Here is a 14,058-nt window from a genome sequence, read left to right on the forward strand (position 1 = left end):
CTCCGCCCGCCCCGGCCCGGCCCGGCCCCGGCCAGCTGCGGCCCACTGACACCCAGCCCCGCCCCCTCCCGGATAGCCCCGCCCACTGGGGTAGCCCCGCCTCAGCCCCCGCCCACTGGGGTAGCCCCGCCCCAGCAGCCCGGAGCCCCGCCCACAGGGGTAGCCCCGCCTCCAGGCCGGAGCTGGGCACAGGCAGGCGCGGCCCTCCCCGCTCCCGCAGCGCCCAGCCCGGCTCGCTCCCGGCCGCGGCGGCAGAGCAGCAGCGCGAGCCGGGCCGCGGGGGCGCCGAGTCCGGGCCGGGCCGGGCCGGGCCGGGCCCCCGCGGGAAGGCGGCTGCGGCTGCGCCAGTGCGGGCCGCCCCGGAGCCCCGCGGGACGTGGCACGTGGGGGGCGGGGCCGTGCGGGCCGGGATGCGGTCTGCGCCGCGCGCCCCCGCGCCCGAGCCGCGCGCTCCCGCCGCGCCGCCATCTTCGCTCCGTCTGTCTGTCCGGCCGGTCCCTTTGTCCGCGCCCCGCGCCGCCGCCGCCGCCGCCTCACGGTGAGGGCCGGGCCGGGCCGGGCCGGGCCGGGCCGGGGACGCTCCCGCACGCGCGCCCGCCGGGGCGTCGCGAGGGCGCGCTGTCCACCGCCCGCCCGTCAGTCAGTCAGTCAGTCAGTCAGTCCGTGCGGGGCGGGGCCGGGCCGGGCCGCGCCGCGTCCGTGGGGCCGTGCCGGGCCGTGCCTGTCCGCGGGGCCGGGCCGTGTCCGTGTCCGTGGGGCGGTGCCGCGGTGTCCGGCTGCCGGAGGCGAGGCGAGGCGAGGCGGGGCGGTGGCGGCGGCGGGTGACGCGCTCCTCTTGCCCCCAGGCGCGCGCGGTGCTGGGAGGCCGGCAGGCGCCGGGCGCAGGGAACCATGTCCCGGCGGAAACAGACCACTCCGAACAAAGTGCACTGTGAGTACGGCGCCGCGCGGGGCCGGGCCCGGGGGAGGTGGCGGTGGGGAGCGGCCGTGGGGCCGGCGCAGGCCCGGGGCAGCAGCGCAGGCTGGCGCTGGGCGCTGGCGCGGCCTCGTTGCAGGAGACGCGGCGTCGTGGGAGGTGTCCTGAGTGTGCTGGGAGCCAGGGACGCCTGGGTTCGGCTTCCCGCTCGGCCGGACTCTGCGCGAGCCGCCCGTACCTCCGCTCGCCTGCGCCTGCGGCAGGGGCCGGGCCGGGCCGGGCCAGCGGCTGGCTGGTGGCTGGCGGGTGAGCGGAGGTACGAGGCGTTGGACTCTGCTCCCTTCCAGCTGGGAGAAAAGCCCTCTGTCTCTCAGCAGCGTCAAGCCCCAGCGTTTGATGCTGAGACAGTTGGAGCGGCTGCGTGTCAGCGCCGTGGGCAGACACGGACTGAGATATCTGACGCTGGGAGGGAGACAGACCGACCGACCTGGCGGTGAATCGAGCGCTGCGCGTTGCTGGTGCCGACTGCCTCCGCGGGGCGGGGGAGCCGTGCAGCAGGGGCGCGCGCGGGGCCGGCCGGAGCCTGTCACGGCTGTGCTTTTCCTAGGGAAAGGTGGAGGCAGGCGGCATGCCGCGGGGCGGGGCGGGGCGGGGCAGGGCGCTGCTGGGGTGTGGTGACGGGTAGGGTCTGGGCCTGAGGGCTCGGCGCTAAGCTGTGTGAGCTCCAGTGACTGCCTGACTTTGCTGATGCTGCTGGCTTGCATGCCTCTGTTCCTCTCTGCTGTCTCTATGGGTAAGGCAATAGAAATGTACACGGGTGTCTGCAAAAGTCAGCACGTGTCTCGGACACTGAGACGCAGGCCTCGGATTGGGAGGCGGAAGCGCACGCGGTCCCACCTGGGTAGGGGAGGGGAGGGAGGGCGAGAGCTTTCCCCAGGGGCAGTGCTAAGGATGCCTCCTCTTCCTGGCCTTCTGACTCTGCTTTCCACCTGAGCACTGCAGGTGTGACTAGCCTACAGCGCGTTAACGCCTAGGCCTTGCCTCCACTGGAGAAACGGGGCGCTGACCATGGTGCAGCTCTCCTGGCATGGCAGTAACGCACCCCGTGTCCCTGCACATGCTGTCCCCAACAGCGTACGGGCACCGCAGCTGTCGTCTGGATTAGATCTGCTTTGAGCACAGGGTCTCCAGCCTGCTGGCATCCTTCAGCAGGGCCAGTGTGGATGGAGATGTGATGCAAGAGCTCTAACAACGCGAACAGGAGCCCCGCACTGCTTAGGCCCGTGTCTGCACTATGCTGTATGGGGCCAAGCTGTCCAGGAGCTAGGAACTCCTGCAGTAGCACTGCACACATTAAGGAGTTCAGCTGTGCACTATTTCCACAGCAAACGTCGTCTTCTGTTTCTGAAAACACAACTGATTCGATCACCAGCTTGTCTCGGAGGAGACCATCTGATAAACATGCTGCCAGCTGGCGTGAGACTGACATATGGCTCTGGTAGCCACCTGGGGAGAGGTCTGGGACCAGTTGAACCCTTTCACATGCATTACACTAGCCTAAAGCCAGATATCCGAGTACCAGTGTGAGAGAAGCATCGGCCGGAGCAGCAGGCAGCACTACAAGCGCACGAAGGAGTGGAATGGGCTGTACAGAGCCCAGGGCGATGCTGGTCTCTCGGGTGCAGAGTAGAAACCTTACCTGTCTCACAATATTCAGCAAGTGACTAGGGCTCGCCAGCCAAGCATCTGAAGAATGCAGGACTGCTGTGCAGGGCAGCATGACTGTGGAGAGCACCAGCTCGCAGACGGTGTGAACCAGCAGGATGCAGTCAGGCATGTTACTGCAATTTCTTCTCAGGGAAAGATGGTTTGTGAGGAGGAGCTGGGACAGCAGGTATGCGGCCTTTTATGTGATACCTACCACTACGGTGCGACTTTGCAAGCTGGGGGCTGGGAGGAGTTCTCCAAAGTTCCTAGGAGCACCACCGTTCACCGTTCAACTGGCAGAGCCGCAAGAAGGCAGAAGTCTCTGCCTCTGCACCTGCTGGGCCAGTCCACATTCCCTTTTCCATCAGCCTCTGGATAAGTGACAGCTGCAAGTCCCTCCCCAGCCTGCCTGGTTCAGTCCCCCATTGTCTCCAGGCTCGCCCTCCTCCCTCCTTAACCCTGCATTTTCAACCATATGGCCTGCTGTGCCCAATTAGTACAGACCTACTTTAATTGGCAAGCATTGCCACCGGATGAGCAGCCTTAGTGGGTACACTCAGGTGGCTGGAAAATGGGGGGAAAAATTCAAACCATCACAGAAACCACAAGACAAATGAGCATAACTGCAAGTCATCATCTTGTGTGCTATGGCCAACGCATCCACATGTGACTGCATCCAGTGCCCCTTTACAGGTCGGCAGCCACTAATTCATAAATCGCTTTTAACATACTTCATTTTGTTTTGCATTTAGTGCATGAAATACAATCGTACGTAGAAAAGCAGTGCACAGCTCATGCAAGCTCTAATACCAGGACAGGATGGCCACATGCTGCCTCCTCCATGCTGACTGAGAATATCTGGTGCAGGTGTATTCCTCTTGCAGATTAAAACCAAATCTATTCAGTTTAGCTGTTACTTTTCCCCAGTTGTCAGGATTTATATAGGAACACCTTCCTACACAAGTAATCCTCCTAGCATCAATCTTTATGGCTGCCCTAATTACTTCCAACTATGCAGAAGACCACCACTACCTCCCCTACAGACTCCCCTGTTCTTATCCAAACCCACAGCTCTGCTGCAGGAGTCAGTCTTTTCCTTCTTCCCTCAGCTGCTTTTGTCTTTCTTGCTGGGACTCTGCAAAATGGTGCGCTCGGGGTGTCTGCAGTAAGTTCCACTTGCCAACTTCCTGGTCGCATTTGCCTGATGCCGTCGTCACATGAACTCTCCATTCCCATCTCTTGTTCTTGTAAGTGCAGCGTGTGAATTCTGCTTTGTCTGTCAGCTGCGGCTGGAGGAGAAGGGCTTCATGGCTTCAGAAACTGAGCAGAAATTGTTACTCTTACTACACTCCTTGACACTAAAAGCACTACATGAGTATTGCTGTGGTTATTGACTCTTCAATTGTCACTTTCATTTCAGAGACTCCTAAACCACTGTGGACATCCCAGAATAGGCACAAAGGCAGTGGATTGGAACCACAATGGTGGAAAGCCTTGCAAATTTCAGGTCCAGGAAAAGGAAATGCAGAAGCCCTACGTGAAGAGCGACTCCAAACACTTGTCCTACAAGGGAATAAAGTGCTCGTCTTTGAGAGACCTGTCAGGTTCAGCAGGAAGGCAAGGGAACCTTGCTGGCCTTTTTCCCAGAAGTAGCAAGAGCTGTGTCCTGCATTTGCATGGATCAGAGAGATGACGACTGTGGAAAAGAATTGTTGCCTGCCACATCGATTCTCCACCTGGTTCTGGCTGCTGCACGTCCCTCCTGCACAGTCTCAGAGGCTGCCCCTACTCTCGGCTGTCCTGCTCCTTCACAGGATTGTGGAGAGAAGAACCCAAGGGAAGAGGCTTTTTCATGAAGTTTCTCTGTCTCTAGCTGTCTGTAATTCAAGCATAGCTGCTGGGTTTGGCGCTGCAGTTAGCTGTGTTTAATAAAGAAACTTCTGGAGGAGGGCCTGCCATTGCAGCATCATGCATGCTGTCCTCTCCTGACACTGCTCCCTTTCCAAAGGGAAGCAAACATCACTGAAGCAGGAGAGGTGTAAATGCACAAACAGTATAACCCTGCCATTGCCAATCACAGAAAAGCAGCAGCTGGTTCCTCCATTACCAACAGTGCACTCTTCTAAACTCCTTAGAGACCAGGCCAGTGGGGTATGTGGGGAGAAATGTGGCCCCAGGAACACTCAGAGTTCAAACGAAACATTCCTGCCTCTATTCTCAACTGCATATGTTTGCTCTGAACGTGTGCAACCCTAACACACTGCTGGCGTGGGCAGAATGCCAAGAGCATGCAGCACCAACGCAAGGAACGGCTGTAAGTTGTACTGCCTCCGCGCTTCACTGCTGCTGGGAGGCACCGCCTTGGCTTCACATGCGTAACAGGGCAGTGGGCAAGCATCACTGCCTTGCTCTATGACTGCTGCCAGTGCTGTTCACAGGAATCATGTCCTGTGCTCTGCCCACTCCTGTGAAGTACCAGGCTTTGGAAACTGACATCATACCTTTGTCCACTCATTCTGCATACTTGATAAGGAACCTGCCACAACAGGCCTATAAGGCCTGCTTCCCCAGGGACCACAACCCATCGCAGGCTTGGGGGAGGGAGGGAAGAGGACAGCACAGACATGTGCTTCCCCCAGTAGCTCTAGCACTGTGGAACTGCTTGCTGATGCACCCCTGCAGCACACCACAGACCTGGTTCCAGAATGATTCCCCCTGGCTGGCAGCCACTCGGTAGCAAGGTACCAGCAGGTGATCAGTGTATTTTCCCTGGGGCTCTTCGTGGTCTGTTGAGATCAGCAACAGAGGTGCTGAAATGCTGCAGTACCTGCTGATTGCCCCAGGCCTCGAACAACTCGGTTCTGCAAGTCTGAGTTATCACAACACGCACGTGGCTCCATCCTTTCACTTGCACTGTGCACAATTGTGTGCTACTGGGGTGTGTGTGCCTGTGTTGCAAGTTACCCTAGGCACTGCTGCTTTCAGTAGCCAGCACCACCAGAACACCCTCCACCACATCTTCTAAGACAAGGCCTTGTGGCATTCGCTTCTGTCCTCTTGACTCCAAAAGCTCCAGCAGAAACCTTTCATGATAAAGTGCACATCCTGACCTTCCCTTCTGAGAGAAGCAGGAGGGAGCAATAGTACCCCGAGGTGCCAGGAGCTTCCAGGATTCCAGTTCAGCCTTTTCTTCCATAGTGCCCCTGGCATGTCTGAAGGCCTTCTGCAATCTCCCACAAGTCACTGCTTCCTGAAGCTGTGCCAGTTGCTCTGGGATATGTGCTAGGAAAGGAGCACAAGCGCAGCGGCGGAGCAGAATGGGGACTGAAGCAGTCTGGCTAGCATGGAGCACCAGACCAATGGTGCTTACCCTGCTATATGCCACAGGGCTGGCTCTCTGTGGGGCAGTTTTCTCATTGTATTGGGACCAGCTGTGGCTCCAAGGTTAAAGCTGAATTTCCCACTTAAAGCAGAGGTTTGGCTTTGTCACATATGAAAAGTACTTTGTGTCTGCCTCTGTGCTACCGTATTTGCTCTTTGAATAACTATGGCATTTCCTAAGACTTTACCAGTAAATCTATCAATCAGAGTTTAATTTATTAAGAACTATTTCACTGATATTTAGAACCCTACAGCAGACCTTTTTTCTGTCCTGAGCGATTTCAGCTCAAACTGCAGATTCTTGGATCTGGAGCAATGGTAGTTTTTACAAGTAAATTTTTACTTCCAAAACAGTCAGTTTCTTCCCCGCTGTCCTTCTAACTGCAAGTTTGGTTGGTTGGCAGAAGCTGCAAATGTTTCCTTTCAGAGCAACGCAAGTAGTTTCCAATGCATCTTTGCTCATTGCACTCAGTGAGCCTGAACTTATACACAGGGCATCCTTGGCAAGGATGCCAACTTCCTCTATTCACTTTCTCCTCCAAGTGTCCTCCTCTGTCTTCTGTCCATGTTGGGTGGCACCAACCTCCTTGAGGGCAGCTTGGCTTCACTCCCATGGAGAACAAAGGAAGGCTTTGATGATCCTTGCTATGGGAAGCCACTGCCTCAGTCCCACTGAGAGCAATGGGACATGGTAACCATTGTGCACAAGGGCACTTCCTCAGGAGCTTCTCAGAAAAAGCATTTTTATACATCCAGCCTCAGGGGAGGGACCCATTTCTGTTACGAAGATAAGGACAAAAAAGCACAACCCAAGATACTTTTAAAGAACTAACTCACCAGAGCTGCACCAGATCCACTCAACAGTGCCGGGGGGGGGGGAGGTGCTGACAAATGGGGCAAGGAGAGCTAGAGCATGGCCTGCACCAGAGGGGCTCAGGCTGCAGAAGAAAGGGGTGGCCCTCCAAACAGAGGGAGGATTCAGCAGTGCGTGCAGGGGGTGAGGAGGACAGGGAGGGGACCTGATGTATGCTCTGACAGTGCATGGCAGCTGTAAGCCCAGCATGACTGGCCAGTGTCATCTGGTTGCTTTGTGTGGCTGCAGAACCCGCAAAGCACCTGGGGCATATGAGCACATCCGGCTCAATGTACTGAGTTAAACAAGTATCACTTGTTATCTTCAAATTATCAGAAATAGCCACAAGTGCCTGCATCCTGGGGCCTGCTGTTCTTGAACTCCTTACATGACTAAAATAGCTTTGCAGGTAAAGCCCCTATGGAGATGTGGTGGATGCGGAGAGTGGCTGGCAGTCATCTGGGGAATGTATTTCACAGGAAGGTTGTAACTGTCCCCACAGCGGCAGCCCAGAGCTAGACTGCGCTCCGAAAAGGCCCTGTGTGTTCAACTCCAAGTCATCTTTCACACCTGAATAATCCTAACTCCGCCCTGTGGAGACGTCTTGGGGGGCAGAAAGGAGAGAGGGGAGGTGTTAGGGACGGTTTGAGAGAACACGTCTGATGTAATATCTTGAAGATCAGGTTGATCTAATCTGGATCCGAAACACTAACCTGCACCCATACCAGGTGAAGGCTGTTGCTGCCAGCAGATGTAAGGTGGTTTTAGGGCCCAGCCTATGGATTTCCAGACCTCACTGTGTCCAGATTTCTTTTACTGACTCCAGATTTCAGGCATGCACAGGCCTGCCTACGATGGGGGGTGCTGACATTCTGCAGTTGGTGATAACCACATCCCTCTGATGCTTCTCCCCTAAATGAGTGATGACTGCTATCGCAGAGCTCAGCTGCTAGCTTAGGGCCCCAGTGAGAGCACAGTGCAGGGCTTACCTGAACGTGGGTCGTGGATATGTCTGGGCTTTAGGAGGGCTCCTGGCAGCTGAAAGACATCTTCTCCAGTGCAGTGACAGCCAAGCGGAGAATGGTGGCCATGTTTCTGCTGGGAAGGAGGGGGCTGTGTGTCAGTAACAGCTTCTCAGGACCAGGGCCTGGGCAAATGCAAGGGTGCAGGTGTCCTGAGCAGGAGAGAGCAGGGGTCACAGCAGAGCCCGTCCAAGGCTGGCGTAGAGGGGTTTTCTGGTGTGCATGTGCTTAGCTCCTGGGAGAATGCGCTGCTGAGCCTGACCCCTCTATTCTTCTGGCTGCCAGGGGAACAGGTCTTCGCAGGGCTGGAGGAACAAGCCCGCCAGGCCATGATGAAAACGGACTTTCCTGGGGCACTTGGGGACCCGCGGCCAGCTATCCACCAGCTGCAAGATCACGACTCCAGCAGTAGTGAGTTCTGCACAGTCTGGGCATGGGATGGGGTGGCTGGAGGGCGCAGCAGAGTGGTGCATGCGTGGTGATGACAGTCCACTGCCTCAGGCTGCTGCAGGGCCCTAGCGTAGCTCCTTTCTGTTCCAGGCGACAGCGATGAAGAGGAGACCACGCAGGATGAGGCCTCTTCCCACACCTCTGAGGAGGACAGAGCAGTGGTTAAAGTGAAAAAGGAACTGGAGAACACAGAGCAGCCTGTAGCCAGGACCCAACATATGGCAGAGAATGAGGCAGGCGACTACCGCTCCTGCAGCGCATCCCGGCCCCTCCCCTGGGACAGGGGAGTTTGGTCATCCAGCCAGGTTGGGCTCAGGGTTCTTCCTGGCAGCATAACTGCTCACACCTGCTCCTCAGCCATAGCTGGTAGGAGGTAGGAAGGCAGTGCCAAGACTGGCTGTACAGAGCTGCCATGGAAGGGATGGTCCCTGTTGACACTCCCTGACCCTTTCCAAGGAGCTGGCAGGTGTCCCAGCTCCCCTCCCTCTGATCTGCTTCTGCTTCCCAAGCGCTGGGTTTATTTTGCTGGCCCTCCCAAGGCTCCGAGCACCTCCCATGGTCAGCAGTTGACAGAACTGGGCCCCATCATATTCCGGGGAGCTCGCTTTTTTCCCGTTGGCTCTGCAGCCTCTGTTGTAGGCTTGTTCTTCCTCCTGCTTGCACAGATTGGCACAGAGCGAGGCAGGGCCTGTTACTGGACACACCATGGACTGCATTGCAGTTGGTTCCAGTAGCAGGTGCCCGCGGAGGCCCTGGGGAGGGCTGAGCGGGGAGTCTTCCTGATCTGGCTTCTCCTTGTTTGTAGGCAACAGAGAATTTGAATGCAGACCCCATGCTGGGGCTGTCACAGTGCCCGCTTTGCCAGCTGGAGTGTGGCAGCAGAGAGCAGCTCATTGCTCACGTGTACCAGGTACAAAGCTTCTCTGTTGCAGGATCTCTGTGACCCTAAACCTCTTGCATCTCTAACTTCTGTAGAAGGGGCTCCTCCCTTCCCAGTGGCAAAGGGCAGTTGGGAGCCCTCTGTGGCCCTGTGCTTAGGCGCCACGCTGCCAGAGGGGTGCTGGGGTTACTCAGCTGATTGTGGCAGAAGGAGACTCTTAGCCCTATCTGAGACGTTCTCAAAGTTGACAGCAAATCTCCCAAACCACAATCCTGGCTGCAAGGATGAGCAGGTCCCTGGATAGAGTTCTGGAAATCAGTCTTCATCCAAGCTGCAGCTCAGAGCCCAGGGTGCCAACATCACTGGCCTCAGCGCCAGCCCCAGCTCGGATCACCAACGCTGCTGACCCCAGCCCCAGTTGCAGCTCAGAGTCCAGGGTGCCAACGCTGCTGGCCCCAGCCCTAGCGCAGAGCACAACCAACACTGGCCCCAGCCCCAGCTCAGGGCACCAGCTGCCACTGGCCTCAGCCCCAGAACTTAGCAGTACTCAGGCAGAGCCATGTCCTCCCAGTCCTGCAGGTTCTTGTTCCTCCCTCCTACCGATGAGAGACCAGTTCTCAGAGCACTCTGCCCTGCCCCACCCCACACTGGGTGCACTACCCACAGCTGCAAGGGTTTGTGGAGCCAGTCATGATGCCGATCCCCAGACAGAATGGGCAGCATTAGGGCTGGCCCACCAGACGGTCCCCAGCTCTCTGGGTTGGTGAGCACAGCTCTGCACACTTCTGGCAGCTGCCTCTCTGCTAGGGCAGTCGACTTCCTGCCAAGGAGGTGCTCACCCACCCACAGCAATGGTGCTTCAGGAGCACCCACCCCACTACCTGACCAGGTGCTAAATGGTAGCTTAAAGGGCAGTGCTGAATACCACTTCCCACACTCAGGACTCGTGCAGGGCAGCACAAGGAGGCAAGCTGAGGGCTAGACAAGGGCTGCCCCAAAGGATGCATGAGCACCTGCTGCGTGCAAGGCAGGCTCCGGGTCACTGAACGCCTGTGGTTGCTTTGCAGCACACAGCAGCTGTGGTCAGCGCCAAGAGCTACATGTGTCCTGTGTGCGGCAGAGCCCTCAGCTCCCCAGGATCCCTTGGGCGGCACCTGCTGATCCACTCCGAGGACCAGCTGTCCAACTGTGCCGTGTGTGGGGCTCGCTTCACCACCCACGCCACCTTCCACAGGTAGGGGCACCAGCCCTACCTTGGGCTGCCTCCCACAACACTTGCAGGAGCAAGTGCATCATGAATTACGACAGCACTGAGCTGGGGAAGGGCTGGCTCTGCTCCCCCAGGGACCCTGCTTCCCACTGTCCCTGCCTATTGGTGGATGCGGATCCCAGGCTGATGGGACTCTACACCCAGTGCTGGTCCAAGAGGCTTCCCTTGCACAGTGAACACCAGCCTCGCTTCATGAGAACACGGGCCTCACTTCTGTAGGAGAGAAGCCAGTGCTGCGTCCTGTGCTCTAGAGAGCTGTGTCCCCGGTGCCAGCACAAGGGAGTCACATTGGCTTGCGCTGCTCCCAGCCCTTTGTTGTTCAGTCTATGGGATCTTCCCAGCAGCTCACGGCCCAGCTCCGTTTGCCTCTCTGGTACTGCAAGGACTTGCAGGTAGAACCAGGAGGTGCCAGCTCAAGATGCATTTCCCCCTTCATTCCTTCTCTTCCCGCCCAGCATTAGCTCAGGGCTGCCATGACCCCTTGCCCAGATGCTCCTAGTCCCTAGCCATGCAGAGGCAGGGAGGCTCCCCCCACAGCCCAGCTACTGTCACCACCCTCTGCACTGCCCCTTGTGCCTGATAGGGCTCCTGGCATCTGTGGCAGCGCCGTGACTGTGCTATTTGTGTTTTGCAGTGAGAAGCTGCCAGAGGTGCTTACTGCAGATCACCTCCCCACCCCCCGTGCTGAGGGCCCCTCTGGTGCTGAGGGCAAAGACACTGCCTTCCACGGCCCTGTGTACCCTGCAGGCGTCCTCCTCGTGTGCAACAACTGCGCGGCCTACCGCAAGCTGCTGGAGGCGCAGGCCCCAGGCGTGCGCAAGTGGGCACTGCGACGGCAGAACGAGCCCCTGGAGGTGCGGCTGCAGCGCCTGGAGCGGGAGCGCACAGCCAAGAAGAGCCGGCGCGACAATGAGACGCCGGAGGAGCGCGAGGTGCGGCGCATGCGTGATCGCGAGGCCAAGCGGCTGCAGCGCATGCAGGAGACAGATGAGCAGCGGGCACGGCGCTTGCAGCGGGACCGCGAGGCCATGCGGCTGAAGCGTGCCAACGAGACCCCTGAGAAGCGGCAGGCGCGGCTCATCCGGGAGCGCGAGGCCAAGCGGCTCAAGCGGCGCCTGGAGAAGATGGACATGATGCTGCGGGCCCAGTTTGGCCAGGACTCCTCTGCCATGGCGGCCTTGGCTGCCGAGATGAACTTCTTCCAGCTGCCAGTGGGCAGCGTGGAGCTGGAGAGCCAGCTGCTGGGCAAGATGGCTTTTGAGGAGCAGAGCAACAGCACCTTGCACTGAGGGCCACGCCAGGGACCACGCCCCTCTGTTGCACGGCGCCAGCACCTTGCTCTGGGCAGCTCCATGCCCCTGAGGGGCTCTGCATGGGGCCTGGCTGCCCCTCCCGGGCCCAGGGACTGGCTCTGCCCCTGCCCAAGGGAGCAGTATAGCACCAGCAGGTGTCTGCTTGGGCAGCACGGTTGGGCGTGGACTCTGGAGGCAGCCTGCGAACAGAGGGAAAAATAAATTAATTTTATGTACGAGTCCCCTTCACTGCATGTTGCTTCCCTCTGGTGCTCAGGCCCCATCTGGGTACCAGGTCCTGGCTGCTGTGGTTGCTGACAGGCCATGTCCAGCCTTAGCTTTGGCTAGCTGGAGAGACCCCGGCATGGTTCTCAGGACCATGCAACTCCCACCCACCGGCAGGGGAAATGACTCACCTGCCGGGTCTCTAACAGGGGGCGATGAAGCCTGGAGAGCTGGGCTCCTCCACTGCTGCCGGCGCACTGCTGTGCGTGCAGCACTGCAGTGAGGGGAGACTCTTCCTGTTCAGGGGGCTTTAGAGCACAGAGGAACACGCAAACTGAGGAAGGGAGCAGCAGGAGAACCTTGTTCTGTCAGTACAGAACCTGGGGAAGGGCTTTGCGGGCAACGCAGGAGCTTCCTGGACGTGCCAAGGCCCTGCAGAAATGCTGGCCGGCAAATGGGGAAACAGGAGTGCAGCTGCTGGGTCAGGGGGAAGAGTACCAGCATCCTGCCCTGTTGGACCAGGCGCAGGCCCCAACAGCAGCTAGCCTCTCACCCTGATCCTGATGCCGCCCTGCGGTGACCACAAACACCCCAGGCTGCTCGGAGAAGGATGCTGCTCCCCACTCCCTGCCCTGGGATGGGTCCCCACGTGTTGGCGCGGGTGGGTGACCAGTTCTGGCCACAAGAGAAATATACTGGAGAGACATCAAAGAAAAGCAGCTGAGGACAAACAGATTTTCCACGCACACCCTGGTTACTGCGACCCAGAGGAGACCCTGCACGTGCCGGGACCACTGGAATGGTGCAGAGGAAAGAGGAAGAGTGGTTGTTTTTTAGGAGATGTTGGAGACAAACTCTCTGTGCCCTCCCCCTATGGCTAGGCTGGGATTTGAGGGTGCAGTGACAGATGTTATCTGGCACAGCCTAACAGCCCGCTATAGACAGGGTAACGTACCCTTTACCACGAGCTACCCCAGAGAGGGGACATCTCAGCAGCTTCATGTCTCCTACCCAGTACTGACATGCTATGTGCCCTGCCTACCCCATGAAGGCATTTTGAAAAAAGCACCTTAGTGTGAACTGGCTCTTCGACAAGTCAGCTCAGTAGTCACCCAAGCTCTGGGCCACACCATGAAATCTGTCTCAATGCCCTGCCCTGGCTGTGTATGGCCAAAGTTAAACTAAACAAGTCTCCTGAATTCCTAGAATTTTCGCATGAGGCCACTTTGCTCTGAAGCATCCCCCGAAAGCGACAATCCATCATTCAGGCTGCAGAGCTGGAACTGGGGCAGAAAGAACAGGAGGAACATTCTTTCAGCATCCTTAGGCTGACGGCGCATGGTCTAAGGGACTCCCACTGCTTCCCTCTGAAAGGGTAGGATGAAGTTGTGCCCGTTCCCCAGCTGTGAAATAAGGTGCAGGTCAGGCCACAAATCTCAGGGCCCAGCACCTTGTACTGGCGTGTGTCCTTTCTCCTCCGGCATTTCATGCTAAATGTCAAATCTGGGATTTACTAAGCATACAGGATAGCAGCCTGACTGCAGGGACTTTTTACACCCATGCCTCCGACTCAGTGCTTGCCCTGCTGGAGGCGTGGGCTCTGTGAGCTGCCTTCACTCAGCAGCAGCTGCAGTCTCTTCTTTACTGGGTTTTAGAACCAAACCTCGATTCCTGTATGCACTACTACAGGATCTTCCTAATGGAGCAACCGCAGTTAAAACAAGCAGGTGAATCAGGTCCCTCTCCCAGAGCCAAGGCAGCTTTGTTTCCAAAAGAGCTTGTGCATTCCAATGCTGCCTGCTTGCCACATTCTTGAGTTTGCAGGTGAAAAGTTGGTGACAAGGTAAATACTCAGGAGAGCTCAGCTTCACAGCACAAGCTGGATCGTGTCAGTAAAGCAGGTTGTTCAGACCCATGTTTTAATACAGCCGAACACAAGAACGTACAAAGAATGTTGGCTGGACTTACAGGAAGCAGGACTTCAGCTTGGAAATCAGCAACTTCAAGGCAGCATGGGGAAGGCGGAGGATGAGCAGCCCAGGCAGACACTCAGAACAGTGTG

At 57.9% G+C, this 14,058-nt stretch overlaps 1 protein-coding gene across 11 annotated transcripts; it reads left to right on the forward strand.

The window, feature by feature from the left end:
- Window positions 1-182: 182 nt before the first annotated feature.
- Window positions 183-12,010, forward strand: ZNF821 (zinc finger protein 821). Of its 11 annotated transcripts, none has more exons than XM_019477955.2 (8): window positions 1,577-3,490; window positions 3,733-3,870; window positions 4,044-4,937; window positions 8,165-8,290; window positions 8,420-8,634; window positions 9,135-9,239; window positions 10,277-10,443; window positions 11,114-12,010. In XM_019477955.2, the coding sequence occupies exons 3-8, from the start codon at window positions 4,901-4,903 to the stop codon at window positions 11,766-11,768; spliced, it is 1,305 nt and encodes a 434-aa protein (XP_019333500.1). In that variant the 5' UTR covers window positions 1,577-3,490; window positions 3,733-3,870; window positions 4,044-4,900; the 3' UTR covers window positions 11,769-12,010. The 11 variants fall into 11 exon arrangements, with proteins under 11 accessions (XP_059570005.1, XP_059570006.1, XP_059570010.1 ...); XM_019477956.2 differs by having other exon boundaries at window positions 1,577-3,316; XM_019477957.2 differs by having other exon boundaries at window positions 1,578-2,810.
- The last annotated feature ends 2,048 nt before the right edge of the window (window positions 12,011-14,058 follow it).

This window comes from Alligator mississippiensis, chromosome 10 (assembly GCF_030867095.1).
Source record: "Alligator mississippiensis isolate rAllMis1 chromosome 10, rAllMis1, whole genome shotgun sequence".
NCBI classification, from domain to species: Eukaryota; Metazoa; Chordata; order Crocodylia; family Alligatoridae; genus Alligator; species Alligator mississippiensis.